The sequence below is a fragment of the Monodon monoceros genome, unplaced genomic scaffold (genome assembly GCF_005190385.1).
Source record: "Monodon monoceros isolate NGI ecotype Baffin Bay Population unplaced genomic scaffold, NGI_Narwhal_1 Super_Scaffold_18, whole genome shotgun sequence".
In the NCBI taxonomy this organism is placed as follows: domain Eukaryota; kingdom Metazoa; phylum Chordata; class Mammalia; order Artiodactyla; family Monodontidae; genus Monodon; species Monodon monoceros.
The window spans coordinates 161,172,548-161,196,727 of record NW_021703774.1 but is presented as its reverse complement, the minus strand read 5'-3'; the positions used below and the strand labels follow the sequence as shown (position 1 = coordinate 161,196,727).

The following is a 24,180-nucleotide window of genomic DNA, read 5'->3' as shown; positions in this document are numbered from 1 at the left end:
CTGTAAAAATGGAGAGATAAAATAATAGGAAGATACTTGGGCTGGGCTCTGAGGAAGAGAGGGAGAAGGGGAGAGGAAAAAGAATTGTGGGCAGAAGGGAACAGCATGTACAAAGGCCCTGTGGAAAGAGGAAACAGAGCATTTTACCTGGGACTGAAAGAAGGCCCAGGACCGTGGAGACGCCCTAGCTTGGCTTACTCAGCATCTTTCGTAGTGTGCCTTCCTGTACTAGACAGGCCTAGAAGCTAGACTTCTGAAGCCAAGCATACAGATGCGATTTAGGTTCTATCAACCATGGACGTTAACACAGGAAGGCTGAGGTCATACTTCTCTGATTTTCAGTCAAGCGGAGTCCTGGGTTGTTTTTTTTTCTGCGGCTGCTGTTGCAGAGCGTTCAGGGTCTAGCCCCTTGTTTGTGATTGCAGAAGAGCTGGGGGCACCCCTCCTGCTGACAGGGATCAGGGCAGAGTATAGTCCTGCAGCCAGCAGTGGTGGCAGCAACCAGATTCCCGGCTTCCCAGTCATGACAGAGGCTGCAGTGTTACTCTGGGGATCATCTCTGGAAGCTCAGCCTAGGACCAACCTCTCCAGCCCTCCCAGTAGTGTGTGAGCACTGTTTCCCTGTATTACATTCCTTTCTGCTTAAATGAACTGCGGTGGTTTCTGTGATCTGCAGCTGAGCTGGACTGTGGTGGACAAAAGAAGGCCACACATTCTTCCCATCAAGGAATGGAGCTTGTTTCCCCTCCCCTCAGCGTGGGCTGGCTTGTGACTTCTTCACCGAAAGAAAGTGGTGGAAGTGATACTATCAATTCCAGGCCAAGCCTTGAAGTTAAGAGGGGGAGGTTTTTGCTTTTTTACCTGTGGAAAGTTCACTCTTGAGAGACTCTCTCCGAATCCAGCTGGCGCGCAGTGAGAATCCCAAGCCACGTGGAGAGGCCCTGTGTGGCCTCTATTTGACAGTTCTAATTGAACTCTCAGGCAACAGCCAGCATCACCCACCAGACATGTGAGTGATCACCTTGGAAGCCCAGCCCGGTCATGCCTGCAGATGGTTCCAGACCCAGAAGAACCACACAGCTGAGTCTAGTCAAACCCAAGAATCACGAGAGAACTAAGATTTGGGGTGATTTGGGGGGCAGCAATAGACAACCCAAATACTGACGTGTACAGGCAGATGGAGTAAGAGGAAGTGGGGTGAAGCTGGAGAAGATTATGTGGAGCCTGGTAAGCCATGGTTAGGAGTTTTGTTACTATTCTAAAAGCAGTGGAAAACTGCGGAAAGATTTTAGGTAGAAAGGTGACATTATGGCATTTCCCTTTCAAATGCATCACCTAGCCTGCTGTGTGGGGAACAGACCGGAGGGGGAGCCAGAGAGGTGAGCCAGCCTGGAGATAAATGCAGGTGTTGAGGCAAGAGCTGAAGGTGGTTTGGACGGGAGAGCGGGGTGGGGCTGGGGGTTAATGATTGAAAGGGAGCAAAGTGGATGATCAGTGATATTTAGGAGATAAAATTATAATGACTTGGGGAGTGCTGGTAATCTATGTGGGCTTTACCTAACTAGTTCCTTCTATTCTCTGTGCCCCATAACTCTACAGAGTCGACAGTGGAGAGAGCAAGGACTCAGGTATCAGACACATTAATTCCAGTTTACTACTTAGCTGCTGTGTTACCTTGGGCAAGTCACCTAACTTCTCTGGACTGCAGTTTTCCTCAAACGGGGGCAATACGAAGCATGATCACAGTAGGTCCACTTGTTTACTGAACAGTGCCTGGCACATAGCAAGCACACAATAAATCTTTGTTGAATGAATTTAGTGGGTTGGAATTAATGAGCTACAAAGAAGAAATGACCTTATTTTTCTTCTCCTCCTGAAAACTTCTGTCAAGGAGGGCTTTCCCTTCCTGCATGTCTCCGAGCAAAAGCTGAAAAGAAAGCTCCTGGAGCAGGACCTGGAGGAGGCCACTGTCTGGCTGGATGGATAAAGGGGAGGCACAGAGAGAGCAGGGGCCGGGAAGTTGAAAGGAACAGGCTAAAGGGTATGTGTTTGGGGCCACGTCCTGTCCTCTCGGGCCTCAGGGCCCCCATCTTAGCCTGGGTGGTTGAAAGCAAATGTTCTGCCCACCAGCCATTCCTGCTCCAGGCCCCTTGCTCATTCTTTCTAACTCTCCATGGCAGCCTGGCCTTTCTGCTGCCCCTTGCAGAGTCCCCCTCCTGGGAGAGACCGCTTCTGCTGGGTTTCTGTGTCCGCCACCCTCCCCCAACACGGACACCTGGGGCCTGGCACCAAGCGGGCTGTGCCTGCCCATGCGAGGGACAGCCTCTCTCCCCCCAGTCCTCAGGCCCTCAGGAGCAGTAACTGGGTGCAGGGGAAGACAAGGCAGAGAAGGGGCCCACTCTCCTGTTTTGAGCCCCTCCCGCCCTTGGCCCCTGTAGGTAATCACTGAGCTTTTTGGGGGTTCTGTAGTATAAGTTGGGTTACCTCTAGCTTTCTCTGTTGGCAGTTTAGGGTTCAGGGTTCTTGGTTGCCCTAAGTTACAACCCACTGATCTGCTTTTCTGCCTTCCAAATTTTGTTAATGTTATCTCCTCTTCTGGGCTAATTATCCTTGTGGTTTTACGCCTTAAAAAAAAAAAATCCCTTTTGCCTTCATGTTAGTGGAGGGTCAGGAGGGAGTGGAGTTATGTGTGTGTGCTCGATCTGTCTTATTTAGCCAGAATTCATAGTCAGTCTAATTTAATCTTCACAACAATACCAAGGGGCCGTATTATTATTCTCATTCTCAGAGGCTCGGAGAAGAAGTCCACAGAACTAATAAGTGGTGGAACCTGGTGCCACCCACAGCCCTTGGTCTCCAACACTCTTTTCACCTCACACAGCTCTCCTGGCAGTGCTCAGAGAAGGCTGTGTCCTCCTCACTTCCACAGAAGTTGGCATCGTATGTGGTAAAATCTCAGTTTGTCGGAAGGACGCCGTGGGGTGATCATACCTTCCTCCATCTAAACGTGTCCTCTGACCATGCCTTCTGTAGGAGCCGAGGCATTGTAAGAGTGGTAAATGCAATTAAGAATGGGAATGACCTTAATGTCCAACAGCAGTGGATTGGGTAAACAAATTTTGGTCTCCCCGTTTAAAATATCCTATCTGGCTGTCAGAATGATAAGGCAGAAGAATATTTAACTTCATGGAAAAATGCTCCTGACGTACTGGGAAATTGAAGAAGTACACTTTCTTTCTTTATTTTTATTTTTTTGCGGTATGCAGGCCTCTCACTGCTGTGGCCTCTCCCCTTGCGGAGCACAGGCTCTGGACGCGCAGGCTCAGCGGCCATGGCTCACGGGCCCAGCCGCTCCGCGGCATGTGGGATCTTCCCGAACCGGGCCACGAACCCGTGTCCCCTGCATCGGCAGGCGGACTCTCAACCACTGCGCCACCAGGGAAGCCCGAAGAAGTACACTTTCTAAGCAGTGGGTGCTGTATAGCAACAATAACACATACATAATAACAAATTAATAAAAGAGGAACTAACATTTACCTGAAACCCTTGATCCTTGAGTATAGGTCCCAAGCCGACATCCAAAGTTAAAAGGGATCCTGTCTACCCCAGGGTATGAAATCAAATTCACCCTCTCCCACCCTTACCCCCTACTCTGCCCCCAGCACCCCACAATTCCTCATGACCTTGAAGTCTACAGTTCATATCCTGTGGAGGGAAAGTGCATCGGCTGTTCCCCTACCCTCACCTCCACCTGGGGTTTTGTGAATCTACTCCTGGAATACTGTGGGTATTGAGAACATTCTAAATAATCATAGTTTTTTTCTTTACTTTTACCTGGGCCACTGGAAAGCTCCCCCCCTCTTTTTCTTGGAGGAAGAGTAGGGCTGAGTGATTAGCTAAAGGGTGGGAAATGACAGCCATTTGTTATCCTGGAAGAAGAAGTCCCCCCACTGCAGGCGAAATGAGGAAAAATAGAACTAAAATCTAGCCACAACCTATGTTACAAGACACTGGACTTCCTTTTCTAAAGATCCTCTGAAATGGGATAAAGATTTATGTATTCAGCCACCTTAGAATAGTGTGCGTCAACATGAGGGTCATTAGCCATTATAGCTGTGCTGTCCAGTCCAGTAGCTACTAGCCACACGGGGCTTATGGCACACTTGAAATGTGGCTAGTCTGGATTGAGATGTGCTATAAATGTAAAATACACACTGGATCGGGAAGACCTGGCATGTAAAAAAAAAAAAAATGTAGCCGATCTCATTACTGATTTTTAAAATAATCGAAATGATAATATTTTGGATATATTGGATTAAATAAAATATATCATTAAATTTAATTTAACCTTAAACATTTCCTTAAGTTAAAAACTTTTTTAAAGCCCTGTGGTCTCAGTGCCTCAACACAGCACCTATTAATTTCTCATGTAAGCTCCGTGCCCGTGCAGCCAAAGCAGATGTGCAGAAGGTCCTGCTCGTCGTAGTCACGCAGGGACTCTGGCTGAGGGAGCAGCTGCCATCTAGATCACTGTCAGTCACCTTGCCAGAGGGAAAGCCAGAGCTCTGGAGGATATGGCCCTGGCAATTAAATGTTCTGGCCTAGAAGTGACACCCGTTGTTTCTGCTCACAGCTCATTGGCTGGAACTAGTCACATGGCTCTACTTAACCACAAGGGGGCAGGGCGACCCTACCCTGTGCCCCAAAGGCAGAGATCCAGAAATACTTGGTGGACATGACTAGCTTGGTTTCTATCGGCTTTTTAAAAATTTCTTTAGAATATATAGAATTGAATAATAGTAAAAAGTAGAGTGGAATAAAATAGGAAATATCAGAGGGCATCACAAAATTTTAAAGTTATGATTGAGGCTCAATAAATATTTGTAAGATGGTGAAAATTCTTTCTGAAAAGGGATCATAGCCACAACGAACATGTCTTTCTTGCTTTATCACTAACAAAGTGTTTGCCCACTGGTTATCTCATGTGGGGTATTATGGGCCCCCTTTATGGATGACGAAACTGGCTCAGAGAGGTGAGTGATCTGTCCGGGTCACGCCGTCAAATGGCAGAGCTGGGACTTGGGACTAGTGAGATAACTAATGGAACTCCCTCATCAAACCCCAATCTTTTTTCTCTTTCATTTATCAACCCCGATAACTTGCTATTCTTTACTTCTTTTAATAACACTAACATTTAACATATACTGAGTTTAATACTATTATCATTGCTATTTTATAGCCAAGGAAACTGAGGCTCAAACAGATGAGATGACCACCCAAGGTTACATAGCCCCTGGTAAGCTCAGCGGGACTTGGGTTCATATGCAGGTCTATGAGAGTCAAGGCTGTAGTTGTAATGCTCTTTTGCCACCCTGGCTTTTTGAGCTGGTTCTGGAAATCACTTGAATGGCATAATGGATAAGTTTTGAGGGAACTTCCCATGATTGTTTGGTTCATGTGGTCCCAGCAACTCCTGCCTATTACCTCGGGCCCTTCTTACATTCCTAATCCCAGAGGGGCAGATAGCTTGAGATCCTGCATAGAATCTGGAGCCTCAATAACCCACGGACATTAAGAAACACACACATGCGCGCACACTAAACAAAAGATAAAGACTCCCTGATATTAGTAAGTGGAACCACGTGACTAAATCATGCCAGGGTTACATTTTAAAGATCCTGTTTCATTTCTAGCTTTATGGGGCTTGATGTAAGCTTTTGGGAATGTACTTTTATGAGATTCAAAGATATTTATTCTACATGTCCTTTAAAAGCGCCTGTACCATAAATAATAATAACTAATATTTAGTTCCTGCTATATGCCAGGCACTGTGCTAAGACATTAACGTGGATTATTTCATTTAACCCTCAATGACATCAGTGAGGTAAATGTAACCCAGGACTGTGGAAGTGAGAAGAACCCTTATGGTACATGTGGAAGTGGCCTTAGCTGGGATTCTCAAGTACTGATGAGATCCAGCCTCTACTCTGCCTCTAACTGCAAATTACTTATGGGCACTTTGATCCTTAGATTTCACATCTGCAACATTCTACCTTTGAGCTGGATGATCTAGAAACTCCTGGAGAGGAGGGGCTTCTCTGAGCAGTGCTTAGCACAAGAGGACTGCATAAACAGCACTAGTATTATAATCCAGATAGAGACCATATTTTCTGAAATGAAAATCGGTGTGTACAGTCTGGCAAATGAAAGCCCTTATAGGGACCATGAACGGGGTATTTGAAATTGGAACTTCCCTGGAAACCCTGAGTTACAAAGTTTCAGTTTGGTTGCTAGCTTGTTTGCCACTGGGAAATGAAGCAGCACTAATTCTTATCTTATAACATTGGTTCACACTTATCCACTGCTCACGATGCACCAGACTCTGTGCTAAGACATTTACAATGGTTAACTCCTTTAGTCCTCACAACCACCCTATGCGATCATCTCCATTTCACAGATGAGGAAGCTGGGGCTTCAAGAGATGAGCAATTTTCCCAGGGTCTCGCTACTGGTAGGAGATGGAGTGCAGACTGGCGCTCTGACTCCAGGGTCCTCATTCTTACCACCCTGCTTCCCCTTCTCCAGTATACTGAGGACTTAGCTTTGGGAGGTAGATCAAGAACAAGTCCAACCCAAGCCCTGCTCACATGGAAGATGAGCAGAACATATGCTTCAGGCTCTTTGTAGCCAGTTATCTCATGTATTCCTCCCGTCATCTTTCTGAGGTATGCATTACTATTGACCCCATTTGACAGATGGAGAACTTGAGGCTCAGAGAGTTCAGACAAGTTGCCCAAGATGAACTAGGCAATGTGTGGCAAAGCCGAGATTCAAACCCAGTCCTCTCTGACTTCAAAGCCTTGGCTTTAAGCCATGGTTTCTCACCCTTGGCACAGCTGACATTTGGGGCTGGACAGTTTGGAAGGGGGGACTGTCCTGTTCACTGGAAAATGTCTGATAGCATCCTTGACTTCTATCCACTAGATGCCAGTAGAACACTCCTCCCCCAATTGTGACAACGACAATTATCTCCAGACGTTGTCAAATGTTCCCTGGGTGCAAAATTGCTCCCCGCTGAGAACTCTTGCTTCCGGCTGGCTGACTGGGCCACCTCAGGACTGGGGACTCAGGCAAAGTGTTGAAAAGAAACTTTCATGATCTTCTTTTAAGAGACTGAGAGCAGGTGTTCTGGCTCTGTGACCCAGAAATTAGCCACCCCCTGCACAGCAAGGTACCGACCGGGACCTGCGGCCTGCTGGAGAGAGTCAGGGACACCTGCGGGAACTTTTGTCTCTAGACCAGCCTGGTGTGCTCTCACCCAGCAGGCCCCGTCATCCGTGCCTCTCTTGCCCAGGCTGAATTTGTCTGGAGGCCTTTAAGGAAGCTGCCCGATGATTGTCTCTTGGCTCAGTTTAGCTTTACCTCTGGTTTTTGATTTTAAATGGAACTAATGACCATTTGAGATTCAGATTCCGCACCAACTGCCCAGAACCTTCTCAATGAGCAGACTGGAAGCCCCGTACAGCCTAATTCACTGCTCGCACCTCAACAAATGCCCCTGCCTCTGGCAAGTTAGACACCTGGAATCCTTGCAGGCATCTCCCTCTCTATCAACGTCGACTCTCAAGCCATCACCAAGTCCTCTCAGTTTGGGATTCTAAGCATGATTTGGATCCTGGGGTCTCGTGCATCTCCCATTTCCCCAATCCAAACCACCATAGGCTACTGCAATATCCTCTGAAAGGCACCCACGTCATTCACTCCCGCCTTCCGGTCTGTTTTCACACTGTAGCTATAGTAGCCTTTTAAAAATGTTAATCTGAATCCACCCACCCACCTACCCCTTCACACACATTCCTACTCCTGTCCTAAGTCATTCAGTGATGCTTCCTCTCTTTCCCCTTCACTCTCTCTACTCCAGACATACTGGCTTGTCTGTTCTCAAAAGTATCATATTCTCTCCACTGCAGGGTTTTTGCATATGCTGTCCCCTCAGCCTGGGTGTTCTCACAATCCCTCTTTGCTTAGGTAACTACACTCCATCCTTAGAGGATGTCTTCCCTGACCACTTCTCACTCAACCCGAGTCTAGGTCCATATCCATCATTACATGTTCTTAGAGCAGCATCTCTCTCTTTCCTCACTTTTATCTCAGCTTGCAGGGTTATTTGGGGGTTGTTTATTTGTTTAGACTCCTCTTCCCCATAAGACTGTAAGCTCCACAATGGGAACAATGTGTCTATTTTTGCTCGTCATTGCATCACCAAAGCATAGTATATTGCCTGGAATATAGCAGGTGCTCTTTACATACTTATTGAATGGCTGAATGAGCTCATATAATCCTCCCAACAAGCCTGTGAAAATTCTGCCTGAGTCCAGTGCTCTTTCCCTGCTCTGACTTCCTATAGCACCTGCTCTCTTGGCATTATATGATGGGGAGCAATAGACGCTGAAAGACATGAAGGGCTCTGGAGCCTGACCAACTGGATTCAAATCCCCCCTCTGCCACTTCCCAGCTGTGTGACATTGGGTAAGATCCTTAACATCTCTGTGCTTTAGTTTCCTCTTCTATAAAATGCCAGTAATAATAGTACCTGTCTCATGGGATGGTTGTAAGGATTAAATAAGTGAGCTTCTACAAATTCTGTTATAAGGGTTTGGCACGTAGTGTGTGCCCCATTAATCTTAGTTATTACTTGTATTATTAACAGAAAGAGCATTGATTCTGGGATTAGATGAGTCTGGTTTTCTCTCATATTTGCAAATTATTCCCTGGGTGGACAAGTCACGTCACACCCCTGAGCCTGAGTTTCCCCATCTGTTAAGTTGGGATCTCAAAGCCTACTTCAGAGAAGGCCATTGTGAGAGTAGATAGGATGAGAACAAAGCACTCAGCACAGTGCCCAGTGCATGGTAGTTCCCTTCCTGATGGGTTGAATTGGTCCCCGTTGCCTCTTAGACAAGAAGCTCCCTGAAGTTAGGCTTCACATCTGCCTTATTCAGGGCTGTTTTCCCCAGCCCCTCTGTACCTGGCACATAGTAGGTGTTCAACAAGTAGTTCTTTACTGAGTGAATGAATCAATAATGACGGGGACCATGCTTTGCTCATCTTTGACCAACCCGAGACTAGTGCAATACCTAGTATCTAATTTCAATAAATGTTTGTTGACAGAATAGATTTTTAAAATGCTATTCATTTCTGTTCCCAGTCCCACTTAAGTGTCTGAACTGAACTGAGAAAGATACTTGTTAACTTATCCTGAATCTCTCTAGCCTTAGTATTTTTATTTGTAAAATGAGGCTATTAATAACATCTACCTCATAAGAGTGCTCTGAAAAGTAAATGAAGCAATATGTGCTCAGCACATTGAAAATGTTGGTTCATTATTATTCCCTTCCCTGAGCCTTGGTTTCCTCATCTGTGAAATGGGCATCCACTCCCACATTTATTCATTCATTACTCAACAAACACAGCGCCCATATGTGAGGCATTGTAGTTAAGACCTAGGGCAGTTAGAGAAGTGAACGAGCCATGGTCCCTGCCGTGAGGATCTAAGTTTGCTGTGGGACAGTATATGAATAATAAAAATCAAGTGAGAGAAGAGCCATAATGTGTGTGAAGTCTGTAGGGGTTAGGCGTATGGGGGTGGGATGGGAGCTCCAGAGTTTCAGTGAGCTTGCTAGGGAGATTATAAAAGGTTATGGTATCACCAGCTTGGTGTAATCACCAACATGACATCAGTTTGAAATAGAGTTGTCCCCTCTGGGCTCTGGTTTTTGTAGGCTGAATCTGTGGAATCCTGATGCAGCCTCAATTTCTACCCTGGCTCACCAGCAATCCAGAGACTGGTCTAGGTGTCACAATCACAGTGAGGATCCAGTTCAAACAGATACAGCCTTCTGAGACTCTGCCTTGCCTTCCTCCCCTTCTCCTGGGTCCTCCCTTCTCAGGGGACTGAACAGTGATTCCCCTACACTCTCCATGTGGAATGATGTGCGGTGCCTCCAATGCCTGCTGGGTTCCTGCCTAGTTCTCCAAAGACAAGCCTCCCCCTTCCCAAGGTGGGTTCCGGAAGGGAAATTCTTGGGCGTTGGAGATTGGAAGAAGCCAGACCAGGTCTCTGGGCTCCTGCACCCAAGTGGACCACATGCTTGTCTCTGATGTTCACAGCTGGTTTCAGGGAACTGAGTGCCGCCAATCAAACTCAGGAGAGACTGAAACATCTAAATTAGAATTTTACATTTAAGCCGGGTGTGCTTGTGGGGCTGGGAGGGACTAGTCAACTCCAGTGACCAAAATATTTGCACCTGTTACCCAGAGCTATCTTTTATTCTCAATTGAAAGAAATTTACATGCCAAGGGTATTTAAACATCAGGGGAGGGTCTGCTGTCAGTGGCCTGGCCAGAGGCAGAAGGATGTCTGAGTCCCAACGGCCAAGGGTAACAGGCCTCAGGGAATAAGCAAGATTTACGAGAGCCCGTCTGGGCCGCTTCTTCTGTCGGAAAGGCCTCCCTGCAGTATTTTCTGTCTCATCAACACTGCATTTCATTTTAAATTGCAGCTGAAAGCAGGTATTTTCCCTCTTGCCTATTACACCTCTTAATTTGTCTCTCCCTCTGCTGTTATTTGTCTCTATAAAGTGTTTTGCGTGAAAGACCCACACAGCACAATGTTTCTTTGCCTTGGGTTTAATAGGAGGGGAAGGCACAGAGAGACTTGAGTCCGAGGAGGAAAGTGTGAGGGCCTTGAGGTCGAGACACATCTGTGTCTGGGAATATACGCCTGGCAGTGTGTACGTGTGTTTGGACCTATCTGTTGCGTGAGTGTCTGTGGGTATGTGTGTACATATCAATATTTGTACTAATATGTATTACATGTGCTTTGGTATAATCACTTATACTTAAATTAAGTGCTTTGGTATAATCACATACCTAAATTAAGTGTATGTTTGTGTGCAGGTACACACCCACATGCAGTCTCTGAGTGCATCTGGAGCTATGCATAGAAGCACACATGTGCATATAAACACGCAGGCATCTGGGTACGCATGTCACATGCTGTGTGTGGTCTTCTACGCACACGACCAAGGTTCCTTCTCCTTCCTTGCACTCAAACCATTGTGCTTAGCATCCCTCCCTGCCCCACCCAGGGGCCCAGGCCTGGTTTGGGGCCCGTAGGCAAAGGAAGGCAGAGCTGTGGTCTGCGGGGGGTGCAGTGGAAACACTGCCTTAGCCAGGCCCAGCCCGTCCTCACAGCGTGCCACAGCAGCACCACCGCGGCTCCCGCGGAAGCTCTCGGGACCCCTGGGCAGGCCCCCGCCCCCTGCCAATCCTGGACTGGCACTGAGGGGTGAGTGAGGTTACCGAACGACCGCCAGAGCCCTCCAGACAAGCTGGATCTCCTGCCCCCTCTAGGGGACCAACAACCGGAGCGGCGAGGGTTGGGGGTACAGGGGACGTCTCGGTCGCTCCCAGTCCAGCGAATGCTGGACACTAACCAATGGGCGACTGCGGCCCAACGGTGATCCCTCCGAAGCAGCCAATGACCTCGCTCCTCTCTCCACCCCCGCCAACCCCGCGCAGCTGGACCATTGGTGCTGGTGGGATGGGGGGGAGTGTGCGCGGCGCTGGCCCTTCGAGGGAGGGGGCGTGGCTTGGAGTCCCAGCTCCTCTCCCCACCCGGGCTTTGGCCCCCGCACTCCCTACCCCAGCCGCGAGGCCATTGGCCTGGCTACGGCGCCGCGGCGGAGGTGGACCACGGGGCGCGCAGTGGGCGTGGCCCGAGGGCGTGGCCCGGCGGGAGGCGGGGCCGCGGGTGCTGTCTCAGTGAAAACCCGAGCTGCCGCGGTAGCGGCGGGGGCGTCCGGGTGGTGTGCGCGCCTGTGGGGCGCAGGCTCGGCAGCGGCGGCGGCGCGGCGGCTCAGTCTACGGCGGCAGCGGCCCGTCTGGAGCGGCCGCGGTGAGGACGCCAGCTGCGGCTGGGGAGGCGCAGCCGGGACTGCGCGCTCCGCGGAGCCGGCGGGGACCGGGAACAGGTGATCCCAGCAGGAACCCGGAGCCCTACCGAGTTGGCTGGGCGGGAGCCCGCACTCCCGGGCGCAGCTGCAGCCGCCCCGCCGCGGCTGGTCGCGAAAGGCGCCGGGCTCCAGACAGGGGGCCCGGCATCCCTCCGCTCCCGGGGGCCCGGGAAGACCCTGCTCCGCAAGCTCAGAAGTGCCTGCCCTCTCTCCCCGGCGCCCGCTCTGCGGCGGAGCAAAGTTGTAGACGTGTCCCTATAGCCAAGCCCGGGCACTGTCGCGACCCGGCCGGGCCGGCGCGCTCTCGGAGCGCAGCTGACACGCCGGCCCCGCCGCCACCTCTCCCCCGGAGCCGACCCCCTCTGGAAACTGCTTCTGAGGCTAAAACTTTGGGCCGAGGGGCTGAGGGCGGCTCGGAGCGGGGACGAGGCCTGCGTGCGCCCCTCCGCGCCGACAGCCTGGGCGCCGCGGACGGCATGTGACGGCCCCGGCGGCCGCCGCAGCGCGGGAAAGCGCGGGCCCCGCGGGCTCCGGCCGCTGCGAGGAGGGGCCGCGCGGCGGCCGGAGGGAAGGCTGCGGCGCGCGGTCGACCCCTGCGGGCCCGGGCCCCGAGCCGTGCCGCCTCGCTCGCCCGGGCCCCGCCGAGGCTGCTGCTCCCCCGTCCCGGCGCGGGAGGACTCGCTCCAAACTCCCTGAACTTCAGGAGCAGCCCCCGCAGGGCGAAACTCTCAGGGGCCCCCACCCCGGGCGGCGCCCCTCGACGACCTCCCCTCGCCGAGCCCCCTGCTGACAAGTGCCTGGACTCCCAGGGCCTCAGGGGCCCGGCCGGATCTGACTGTCCCCAGCCCCGTGCCCGGCAACGATGCTCATGAGGAAAGTGCCCGGCTTCGTCCCGGCCTCCCCGTGGGGGCTGCGGCTGCCGCAGAAGTTCCTCTTCCTTCTCTTCCTCTCCGGCCTCGTCACCCTGTGCTTCGGGGCCCTGTTCCTGCTGCCCAACTCCTCTCGCCTCAAGCGCCTCTTCCTGGCCCCCCGGATCCAGCAGCCCGGCCTGGAGGCAGTGGCCCAAGTCGCCGGCCACCCCGTGACCCGCGAGCAGGAGTCGCCTCCGAACCCGGCCCCCGCGGCTCCAGCCCCGGGTGAGGACGACCCCAGGAGCCAAGCCAGTCCCCGCCGCAGGAAAGGGTGGCTGCGGCGCACCCGCCCCACCGGGCCGCGGGAGGAGGCCACGGCGGCCCGGGGCAGCAGCGCCACGGCCCTCAGACCGCAGGAGGGGAGCATCTCCTCTAGCTTTGACTTCAACGCCTTCCGAAGCCGCCTCCGCCACCCGGTCCTGGGCACTACGGCCGACAAGAGTAAGGAGCCCCAGAGCCTAGTTCAAAGCCAGCGGGAGAAAATCAAGGAGGTAAGGACTCTTCTCCCCGCACAAAAGAAAAGACCCTCTTGTGCTTCCATCCATTTCCCCTGGGCCCAGTCACTCCCGGGCTCCCTGGTCTACTCTAGGTCCTCCAGGCACACTCTGTACCCTCCTCCCTCCTCCCTCCTCCCAAACTTCCCGCCTTCACTCCTGCCTGCACAGTTTTCCACTACCGGGTTCAGTTAATCATCCACAGCCCTGATGGTAGCTGAACCACTGGACCAACTTTCCCCCACCCCCAGACTCTGGTCTTTCCAGTCCAGTCCTCAGCCCAGGTGGGGCCTGCTCCCTCCCTTTGTGGAGATGTTTTAATAAGATTTTTGTGGCGTTGCTAGTTAGGCTTATTAATGGACACCCTTTCTGTTTGAAGGGGCCAAGAGCCATGTTGTTTCTCACTGTGTGTCTTTAAATTGTGACATCTCCCAACCCCCTTTAGGATCTGCTACCTGGAAAGCCAGGATTTGGGGGGTATTTGGTGACCTGCAAGTATTTTGCAGTCTAGCCAGCAACCTACAAGCCAGAGGATGTTGTGCATTCTTGCTAACTGTTTCTGTTGAGCTTTGGAACAACTGTACGTAATTGCGTGTGATGCAAGGAGCAATGATCCCTAAGGCGGTGGTAATGTCACAGAAGCTCTGAGGTTATTGGCTTAATGTAGCAGGTCTTGGACTTGTTCCCTGTAGGGATTGTACCAGAGAGGGGTTAGAAGGATCACTTTGAGTCTGAATCTTAGTCTTAATTTAAGAAACCAAAAGCAAACGCAGCCTCACTGTGGCTTGAAGACAGTTGCCAAGCCACCACTGATAACTAAATGTTCTGCTCAGTCCCTGTTAGAGCTGCCTACTGTTGGAGCCGCCTGCGCAAGGTTTTTGCCCAGCACTGCAGAGGGGGCTGCAGTGACACCCCCGGGCCACGAGGGGGCTGTGGGCAAGCAGTGGGCCAGGGTCTCCTCCCTAGAAAGGAGAGGATGCTCCCCCGATCCCCGTGGACCCAGAATGAAAGGACTGCTTCTGCCTGGACTTCTTGGTTTGCTGCAGAGCAGTCAGCAAGTCTGCCCTGATTTCCAGGGAGAGCAGGCAGCAAGAGTCAGGACCTGCCCTGTCAAGACCTGCTCAGAGCCAGTGGAGAGCTTAGCTGTCCTCCTCTCCTTGTCCAGTGTATCCTGTCTCCCAACGCCCACCTCTCCCTACTTATCTCTGCTGTTGTTACTCAGCCTTCTATGCTAAGCCCTGTGGAGACTCTATCTTAACTAGCAATCACTGGACATCTTGTGATGTCAGTAGAGGAAACCACAAAGACAAGTCCTTGTTTCCCGTGTGCAAGCACACACTCTCAGTTTCCAAATTCTTGTTGAAATCCCAAAGGTTAATTGAAGCCTGGAACTTGCAGTAGCTAAGAAAGGGGCATCATTTCTCCCCCACTGTTTAAGGAGCTGTGTTGTTGAATACTCACCTGAACCACCCCAGCTCCCTTTCCTAAAGCTGCCTCTGAAAACATTAACCCTTTCAGACCTCCTTGGAGGGCAGTAACCCGCAGTGAAATTACGTTTAAACTATATGCATGCAGTTTTTCACGGGGTGTAGAGCTGCCATCAGATCTTTAAAAGGATGCCCCAAAGGGTTAAGAGTTACCTACTGCCCTCTTCAAAAGGTGCTTTCTGCATTTGCGTCTAGATATGGGACCCATTTCTGAGAGCCTGCGGTTGGGAGCCATGTGGGAAGGAGGGTGGGCTGTCTAGCGGGGGACCAGGTTCTGCCCCTCAATACAAAGAGAACCTCCCTTGTGGGCAGAGGCTGGGGGTGGTGGGAGGTGTGGAGACTCTTCTTTGCAGGTGGATGTAAAGTAACACAATGGGTGGAGGTCTGTGTTGGTTGCCAGATGTCTGGATCTTTCTATCTGGCATCGCTGTACACCCCTGGTAGTAGCCGGAAGCCTGCTCGTCTATACCTGCAGTTGTTCAATGAGCCCCCTCTTACTATCTTGAAGACGTTAAGCTCCTCAGAATGGAGGGGACGGGACTATATACACTATTATATTTTGAAGCCCATTTTCTCTTCAGGCTTCACGAGTTTGGACCTCCCCCGGTCCCCAAACAACATGAAAAAATGTGGGGCAGAGTGTTTGTTTTAGCTGTTAACACAGAGTTAACCTCCCTGGTGTCCCACCTGATGAGGAATGCAGTTGACAATTGCTGGAGGATGTCTTTATTTCCTTCTCATTTAAATTTCTATCTGTGCCATGCCCATGGGTAGATCATGTTAGAAAGGTGCCTGTTTTCATAAAAGGGACTGTTGCTTTCCTCCCTGGCTTGTTTTTTTTCCAGACATGGATTGATTAGACCCCAGGAGCAGAGGGACAGCTAGCATCAGATAAAAAGGGCTCTGTTCTTATAAGATGAGGTTTTTAAAGCGAAAGTAAACTTCAAGAGAGATTCAGAGAGGGTGATAAATGAGAGTGAATAAAGACTGGACACTTGGGCTCTAGATCAATGAAGCATACTTATGAACATTCTAGTTTGAGAGATGGACATGGGCTCAAGGTCTCTGCTGATAAGATGGGCTGAAGCTGCATGTTCTGGGTGTAGACACATCAGGAAACAATCTGTCACTAGAACCAACATTTTCTCCTCAGTTCGCAATTTTGGAACCTTGGAGGAGGCAGTGTGGTGGAAAGGGTAACCCAGAGGACATTGATTCGAGTCTCAGCTCAACTGTCTGACTTTGGACAAGCCACCTCCTCTCCTTCCTGGACCTTATTTTTCCTTCTGTAAAATGGAATGAGAGAGGGGGGAAGAGGCTGGTCACAAACTCTTGCTTCCAGACCTGGCCCCTAAGTAGACTGCCACTCTGGCCAGGGACTCCATAGCAGCTGGGCTTTTCCCAGCTCTGTTTTCGGCATGTCTTAGTTCCATGAAGTAAGGGAAAATGTTGTGTTGTTGTTGATGATGGTGATGGTGTTCACTGTTGTATCCCTAGCACCTAGTCAAGAGTAGATATTCACATAGTTGATTAAGTTAAGTATTCCTCTCACCCATATTGAACTTTAGAGAGGGGATTGAACAGTGACAGATCCTCATCTTGGGATCATGGAGAGTAAAGGGATTGGTGAGAATGAGAAACGGCTTGCTAGCAGCCTTTCCTTTCAGATCTGATGATTATATAGGAAATTATTGTTATAATTATTTTAGGGGACCTTGGTCATAGGTGGGTTTCTCTTCAAGTTCAATAGACTTTTCTCACACATGACAAGAGTTGGGAGTGAATAGCTTGTCAGGGTTACATCCCAGTGAAAGGTTTCAAACTATGTTGTGTCCTACTAATGATGGTTGGTTGCTGATCTGGAGCACCTCAGTTGTCCCTTCAGGGAAGGGAGCTTTTGTTAAAGGGAATTGGGCAGAGTAGGGCTGTGAGAACATAGCACTGGAGTGGGGCTGCCCCTAGCCCATAGGAAGAATGTGGATTGAATTTTACCCCCATCCCCGTCCCCTCTGCCCAGTGCCCTTATGCACCACTGTATGTGGCAGTCGCCCTGAGTGTCCAACCTGTGTTCAAGTCCTAGCCATGCCATCAACCCTGGTCTCAGGGGAAAATTCCTGTTTATCACTGGGCCTCAGTTTTCGTGGTAAAATGAAGAGACTGGCATTTAGGGGAGCCTTTTCTCTCCCTCGCTCCCACCTGTTTACTGTTTTGTTTATGGATCTGCCCAAGCACCTAGAATAGGATATGACACTTAGTTGGAGCCCAGATACTTAGTTGGAGCCCAGAGTGGCTACAGGAAAGATCTATAAACTAACAGTTAAGGTTACTGGTGGCAGAAGCTGGGTCTTCTTCCTGAGGGTACATGGAATTCTAAGAGTCGTAGAGTAGGGGCCACAGCAAGGTTTGGGGGCTTGGCTCTGTGACCCAAGAAGCCTTTTAGAAGTTGCAGTAATTTTCCAAGTGCAAGTCTAACTTAAAGGGACTGGAGAGGTGGCAGCCGTGAGTAAAATCTTTCATGCCTGGATAGCAGGCATCTGGAGGATGCCCGAATCACCCTGGAGTCTCTGAGACTTGGCAGGGAGTGCCCCAGCTCTTGCCTTCCATGTCTGCTGTGTTCAGCCTCCAGGATATTGCTCGTTGTGATATGTGACTATGTCTGAATAAGTCATCTTGGCAAATGATCTTTGCTCCCCATTAATGGGCTGGTTCGTTAGTCATGTGTGGTTTCTCTGTATATCTGATTGATCACTGCTAGTCCCAGGGACAGGTAGAAAAATTAAAAGGCTTTGTGTTCTTTGTAGCATGTGAATCTGAGGCTGTGAGATGTTCAGGATAATTAATATTAGGAACACCTCAGATTTAAATAGCTTTCCTTCGAAGAGCTCTGTTTCAGTTGAAAATCCACTGAAGATTTTTCCCCCTTGTCCTTCAGTTTCTCTCTTGTCCTGCTCTATGATACATTTAATATAGACGGGAAGATTGCCCTATAGTAACCAGACAGGTCCGTTGGGAGACCCTTACATCATAAGCCCAGCTATACACTTCATTCTTCTTCCTTAGAACTGAGCACTGCAAGTAGACCAAAGCTTAGACCTTGTCCCCACCAGGTGTATGACTTAACACCCACAGGTTGGGTGGATCTCTGCTTTCATTGTGAGCTGCACCATAATTTTAGGGACTTGGTGCAGGCATTCCAAGAGCAATTGCTTCTCAGGCCTCACATCCTTAACTCTGTCTTTAGTGTTAGCTTTAGAAACAAATAGTACAATGACTTTTAAAAGTCAGCTGCCTATTTCACACTGTAGTTAGCAGGGCGGTAAGAACATAGATTACCCTGCAGTTTTCAGAGTGACTGATTTACATCTGAGCTCAAGAAATGCCTTTTCTCTAGCTCTTCCCGAAGACTGATCCATTACTCCACCAAAAAATAAATATTGTGATATATATCAGGCATACTTTGCTCAAAGGACTTACATCTTTTCTCTTACTGAAGAAAATAAATCAGGCTCGCAGATTGGAAAGCCCCATGCAGGGAAGCTGTTTGGTAATCTAGGTGGGCAACGAGCCTGTGGGTACTGTCTCTGGCGTGGGGAAGGTGCCTGAGTCTGCTTCCTAAGTCAAGTCTGCACTAAGGGAGGTGATGGAGACTTCAGGAAATTCTCTCGCTGCCTTGCTTTCTTTAGCCAGGTCAGGAAAGACATAACAAGGGTATTATGGACAGGATTCAGGAGAGCATAATGGGCATTTATTACATTAACTTTAAAAGAGGGGCCATACTTGGAGCAGGGATGAATGTCATGAACCAAGGATTATTATTATTCCAGTTCTGTGTATCTGCAGTCCAAAAAGACCAGGCTCATTCAAATAAGCTCTGGTTCTTGATTTCCCACTAACCTGGGGCCAAGGCCTTATGCACAAGTATTTGCATAATTTGGGGAAAACAACAGACTTTTTAAGCTCTGTATTCTCATGGCAGATGATGGTAAGAAAAAGACTGGGGATTCCTTAAGGACTTCTGAGGACTCAAGGACCTCAATCGCACTCCCCTTCCCTCTTTCACCCCCACTAGGCTCTGGGGGCTAGTTAATAGCCAAGGCAGTATGGTTTTGTTTCTCTTAAATGCAGGGTGTGGCTGAGATCGCTGTCAGACCTGTTTCTTGGTGTCTCCATCCCCAAAGAGAACTGAAGCCACGGAGACCATAGCTGCCGTCTGTGGCCTCAGTGTGGTGGTCCAGTTGTAGGTATTTCTTCCCTTGAGAAGACTGTTTTCTAAGATTTGGGTTGAGGGCTCTCCAAACTCAATAGGCAGGTGGTCAGAACAGCTCTTACTCACGAGGGGGTCTGAGTATGTCTCTTAACTCTGAATTTTCATTAATTAAAGGCTAAGACTAGGGAGGTTGCCCGTCTGTTTTAGTGCAGTACCAGAGTGGTAACTTTTACAGAAGAGACTTGGGCGTATTGATTAGTGTCCAAAATAGATAAGCAATAATTATACTTTCACCTGGCATGCTCTGGGAGTCAGCTGCTCTACAGGCGAAACTTCTAGGCAAATACCTTTCACTAAATAACAACCATTTTCAGTGGCTGAATAATAGTATTCAGTAAATATACTCCCCTCGTTCCACCTCTGCCATGACTTGGGGTCACCATAAAATGCACTGTGCAATACAGCATGTCCCATAGGGCCTGATGAGTCATTTAGGTAACACTGCCGGCCTCTCAATGACTGTGTTTTGTGTTCTCATCTCATCATTTTTTTTACAACAACCCTGTGATGCAGGTGCTACCTATTTATTTCAGTATAACTTACATAGAGGGAAATGCACAGATCTTAAATACAAAGTTTGCTCAATTGCAGAAAACCGTATAAACCACACCCCTACGAAGATATAGAACATTCCCATCATCTGAGAAAGTTCCCTCTGCTCCTTCCCAAGCAGTCTCCCATCATCCACCCCCAACCACTGTTTTGATTTGTTGCCAGAGATTAGTTTCACCTGTTCTAGAACTTCGACTAAATGGAGTAGTACTATATATGCCATCTGCTCAAAGCTTCTTTCACTGAGGCTAATGTTTTTGAAATTCATTCATGTTGTGTGTATCAGTGTTTCATTCCTTTTCATTGTTGAGATATATTCTGTTGTATGAATATCCCACAATTTGTTTATCCATTCACCTGTGGTTGGACTTTTTGGTTGTTTCCAGTGTTTGGCTATCAAGCTGTTATGAACATTTTATGCACAATTCTTTAGGTATATTTTCATTTCTTTTGTGTCAATTATCTAGGAGTATAATTGCTGGCTCATAGAGTAAATGTATGTTTAACTTTATAAGAAACTGGAAACACTTTTCCCAAGTAGTTAGACCCGCCAGCAAAGTGTTGAGAGTTCTGCATTTCCATCAACACTTGGTATTGTCAACATTTTTAGGTTTAGCCATGATATTTGATGTGTAGTGATATTTAATTGTGGTGTTTTTAAAAAAATATTTATTTATTCATTCATTCATTTATTTTGGCTGGGCTGGGTCTTAGTTGCGGCATGCTGGATCTTCGTTGTGGCGTGCAGGATCTTTAGTTGTGGCATGAGGACTTCTTAGTTGTGGCATGCAGACTCTTAGTTGCGACATGCATGCAGGATCTAGTTCCCTGACCAGGGATCGAACCCAGAACCCCTGCATTGGGAACGTAGAGTCTTACCCACTGGACCACCATGGAAGTCCCTTAATTGTGTGTGTGTGGTTTTCTTAAATTAATTAATTAATTTTTAGTTTTGGCTGTGTTGGGTCTTCATTGCTGCATGCAGGCTTTCTCTAGTTGTGGCAAGCAGGGGCTACTCTTCGTTGTGGTGCATGGGCTTCTCTTGTTGTGGAGCATGGGCTCTAGGTGCGTGGGCTTCAGTAGTTGTGGCACACAGGCTCAGTAGTTGTGGCGTGCAGGCTCAGTAGTTGTGGTGCACAGACTTAGTTGCTCTGTGGCATGTGGAATCTTCCTGGACCAGGGCTTGAACCCGTGTCCCCTGCATTGGCAGGCAGCTTCTTAACCACTGTGCCACCAGGGAAGTCCCCTTAGTTGTGGTTTTAATTTTTGTTTCCCTTTTAACTATTGATATTGAACATCTTTTCATATGTTTATCTGCCATTTCTTTATCTTTCTTTTAAGTCTGTGTTCAGACCTTTTGTCCCCCTTTTTTAAATTAAAAAAAATTGAGTGTTTATTATCTTATTGAATTTTAGAAATCCTTTGCTCATTTTGGATATGTCCTTTGTCAGATGTATATACTCATGCTCTATGGTTTGTCTTTTCATTTTCTTAATAGTGTCAGTCAAAGAGCAGAAGTTTTAAATTTTGATGAAGTCCAGTGTATCAATGTTTTCTTTTATGGTTAGTGCTTTTGTGTGTACTTTAAAAAAAGAATTCTTTGTCTACCCCAAGGTCATGAAGACGGTATCCTTTTAATTCCAGAAGCTTTATCATTTTAGTTTTTACATTTAGGTCTCTCATCTGCTTCAAATTAATTTTTGTATATGGTGTGAGGTAGGGGTTGAGGTTCTTTATTTTCATTTAAATATCCAGTTGTTTAGCACCATTTGTTGAAAAAGCTTTCTTTTCCCCATTGAATTGCTTTGATGCCATGTTAGCTTAATTTACTATATGTATGTAGCTGTATTTCTGGACACTTCTGTTCTATTGATTTGTCTTTATGCCAATTCATACTATCTTTTTTTAGTGTAATTATTAGTATGAGTGTGAGCTAACCGTGTTTTTTTTTTAGAGTTCTCGTTCATTTTTTTAATTAAAAAAAATTTATTGGAGTATAGTTGATTTTCAATGTTGTATTACTGTCAGGTGCACAGCAAAGTGAATCAGTTATACATACACATATTTCCACTCTTTTTTTAGATTCTTTTCCCATATAGGCCATTATAGAGTATTGAGTAGAGTTCCCTGTGCTATACAGCAGGTCCTTATTAGTTATCTATTTTGTATATAGTAGTGTGTATATGTTAACCCCAATCTCCCAATTTATCTGCCCCCCCACACCTTATCCCCTGATAAGCATAAGTTTGTTTTCTAGATCTGTGACTGTACTCCTGTTTTGTAAATAAGTTCATTTGTTCCCTTTTTTTAGATTCCACATATAAGTGATATCATATGATATTTGTCTTTCTGTGTCTGACTTCACTTAGTATGACAATCTCTAGGTCCATGCATGTTGCTGCAAATGGCATTATTTTGTTCTTTTTTATGGCTGAGTAATAAGCCAACCATCTTGCTATTTGTTTCCTGGGGTTTTTTGGGTTTTGGGGGTTTTTTAAAGTTTTTTATTGAAGTATAGTTGATTTACAATGTTGTGTTAGTTTCAGGTGTACAGCAAAGTGATTCAGATATATATATATATATATATATATATAACCTTTTTCAGATTCTTTTCCATTATAGGTTATTATAAGATATTGAATATAGCTCCCTGTGCTATACAGTAGGTCCTTGTTTCAATTCATACTGACTTGATGCTGGGGCTTTATAGTAAGTCTTAAAAACAGGTAGCATGATTTCTCCAACTTTGAACTTCTTTTTCAAAATGGCTTTAGTTATTATAAGTCCTTTGCATTTCTGCCTACATTTGAGAATAAGCATGTCAGTTTCTATGAAAAATCCTGCTGGGATTCTGATTGGATTTGCCTTGAACCTATAAATTGAATTCCTCTGAACATTTCTTTTAGTGTAGGTCTACTGGTGACAAATGCTTGCAGCTTTTGTTTTCTGAAAGTGTCTCTATTTTGCCCTCCTTTTAAAAGGGTATTTTTGCTTGATATAGAATTTTAAGTTGACTTTTCCTCACTTTCTTTACATGAAAGACCCATTGTCTTGTAACTTGCGTTGTTTCTGATAAGAGATTAGAGTATATTCCCCTGCACGTAATGTCTTTCCCTTCCCATTGGATGCTATTAAGATTTTCTCTTTATTTTTAAGTCATTTGATTATGCTGTGCTTAAATGTGGATGTGATTGTTTATCCTTCTTGGGGCTTGTTGAGATTCTTGTGTCTATAGGTTGATATTTTTCTTCAAGTTTGGAAAAATTTTGGCCCATATTTTTCCTACCCTAATCTGTCTTTCTTTTAGAACTCAACTGACATATAAGTTAATTTGCTTGATATTTTCCTAGAAGTCACTAAGTCTGTGTTCATTTTCTTTTCAGTCTTTATCTCTGTGCTTTGGTGTGGATAATTTATATTAACCCATCTTCAATTTCACTGAACTTTTCTTCTGTAATATCTAATCTGTTGTTAAGCCCACCCAGTGAATTTTTAATTTTCAGGTATTTTTTTACTTCTAGAATTTCCATTTGGGCCTTTTTCATTGTTTTGGGCTATCCAATGTTTCACATCTGTTCACGCATTGTTTCCAGATTTTCTTTTAAGTCCTAAGGCGTATTTGTAATAGCTTTTCAAGAAGTCTTTTTTTGCCAACATCTTTGTCATCATCGTTGGGTCTGTCCCTGTTGACTGTTTTCTCTCGTGGTTATGGGTCACATTTTCCTACAACTTCATGTAACACTAGTCTTTTGTAAAAATGTTATGCCAAACATTGTGAATGCTGCTCTTTTGAGATTCTAGATTCATCTGCTTTTAAGCAGTTTTTCTCCCCTCTTTCTGTTAGGCTGTCAGCTGTCACTTCTTTTGGCTGTCAGGATACCTGCCTCTGGCTGCTTTATTCGCTGCTCTTCCTATTTTGCTATTGTCTAACCTGCAGATGGCTAGGAAAGCATTCAATCTAGCTTGTTAGCATTATATATAAAGTACAAATAAGTAGACCTTGAGTAAGTCTCTGAAGACTCCTGAATCAAGTGCACAAACTTTACTGTGTATATTTTGGTATAGATTAGATATTTAAAGATTCCTATTTATTTTTGGTAATTGGTATTGGATGCATGAAATATAATTTTCTGTTGAAACTATATCCTGAATAGATACAGTAATTCTCAAAGGGTATCTAATTTCTGGTTGATGTCATCTTAAACTATTTGTGCATTTTTTCCTCATCTGCTTTTAGGTGTTAGAAGAAATATTTGCTGATATCTGTGATGTTCCAGCAGTCTCCATTAGTGCGGCTTTCAGGATTTTTTAATCTGTCAAATATTTTCTCTGGTCTCCCTACCTTAAGTGTAATGATTACTTTTTAAAACTTTGTTTGTAAATCCCCACATTAAAAAAAAAAACTATTTGTATAGTCCAAATTGCTGATTACTGGTCAGACGGAAGCTAAAT

The 24,180-nt window shown here is 47.1% G+C and overlaps 1 protein-coding gene across 1 annotated transcript in view; it reads left to right on the top strand.

Moving 5' to 3' along the window:
* Positions 1–12,594: 12,594 nt before the first annotated feature.
* The window catches only part of MAN1C1 (mannosidase alpha class 1C member 1), a 131,941-nt gene continuing 120,355 nt past the window's right edge, over positions 12,595–24,180 (top strand). The window contains exon 1 of the mRNA XM_029230604.1: positions 12,595–13,419. Within this exon, the coding sequence (XP_029086437.1) occupies positions 12,880–13,419 (540 nt within the window). The 5' untranslated portion in view covers positions 12,595–12,879. The remainder of the gene's footprint in view (positions 13,420–24,180) is intronic.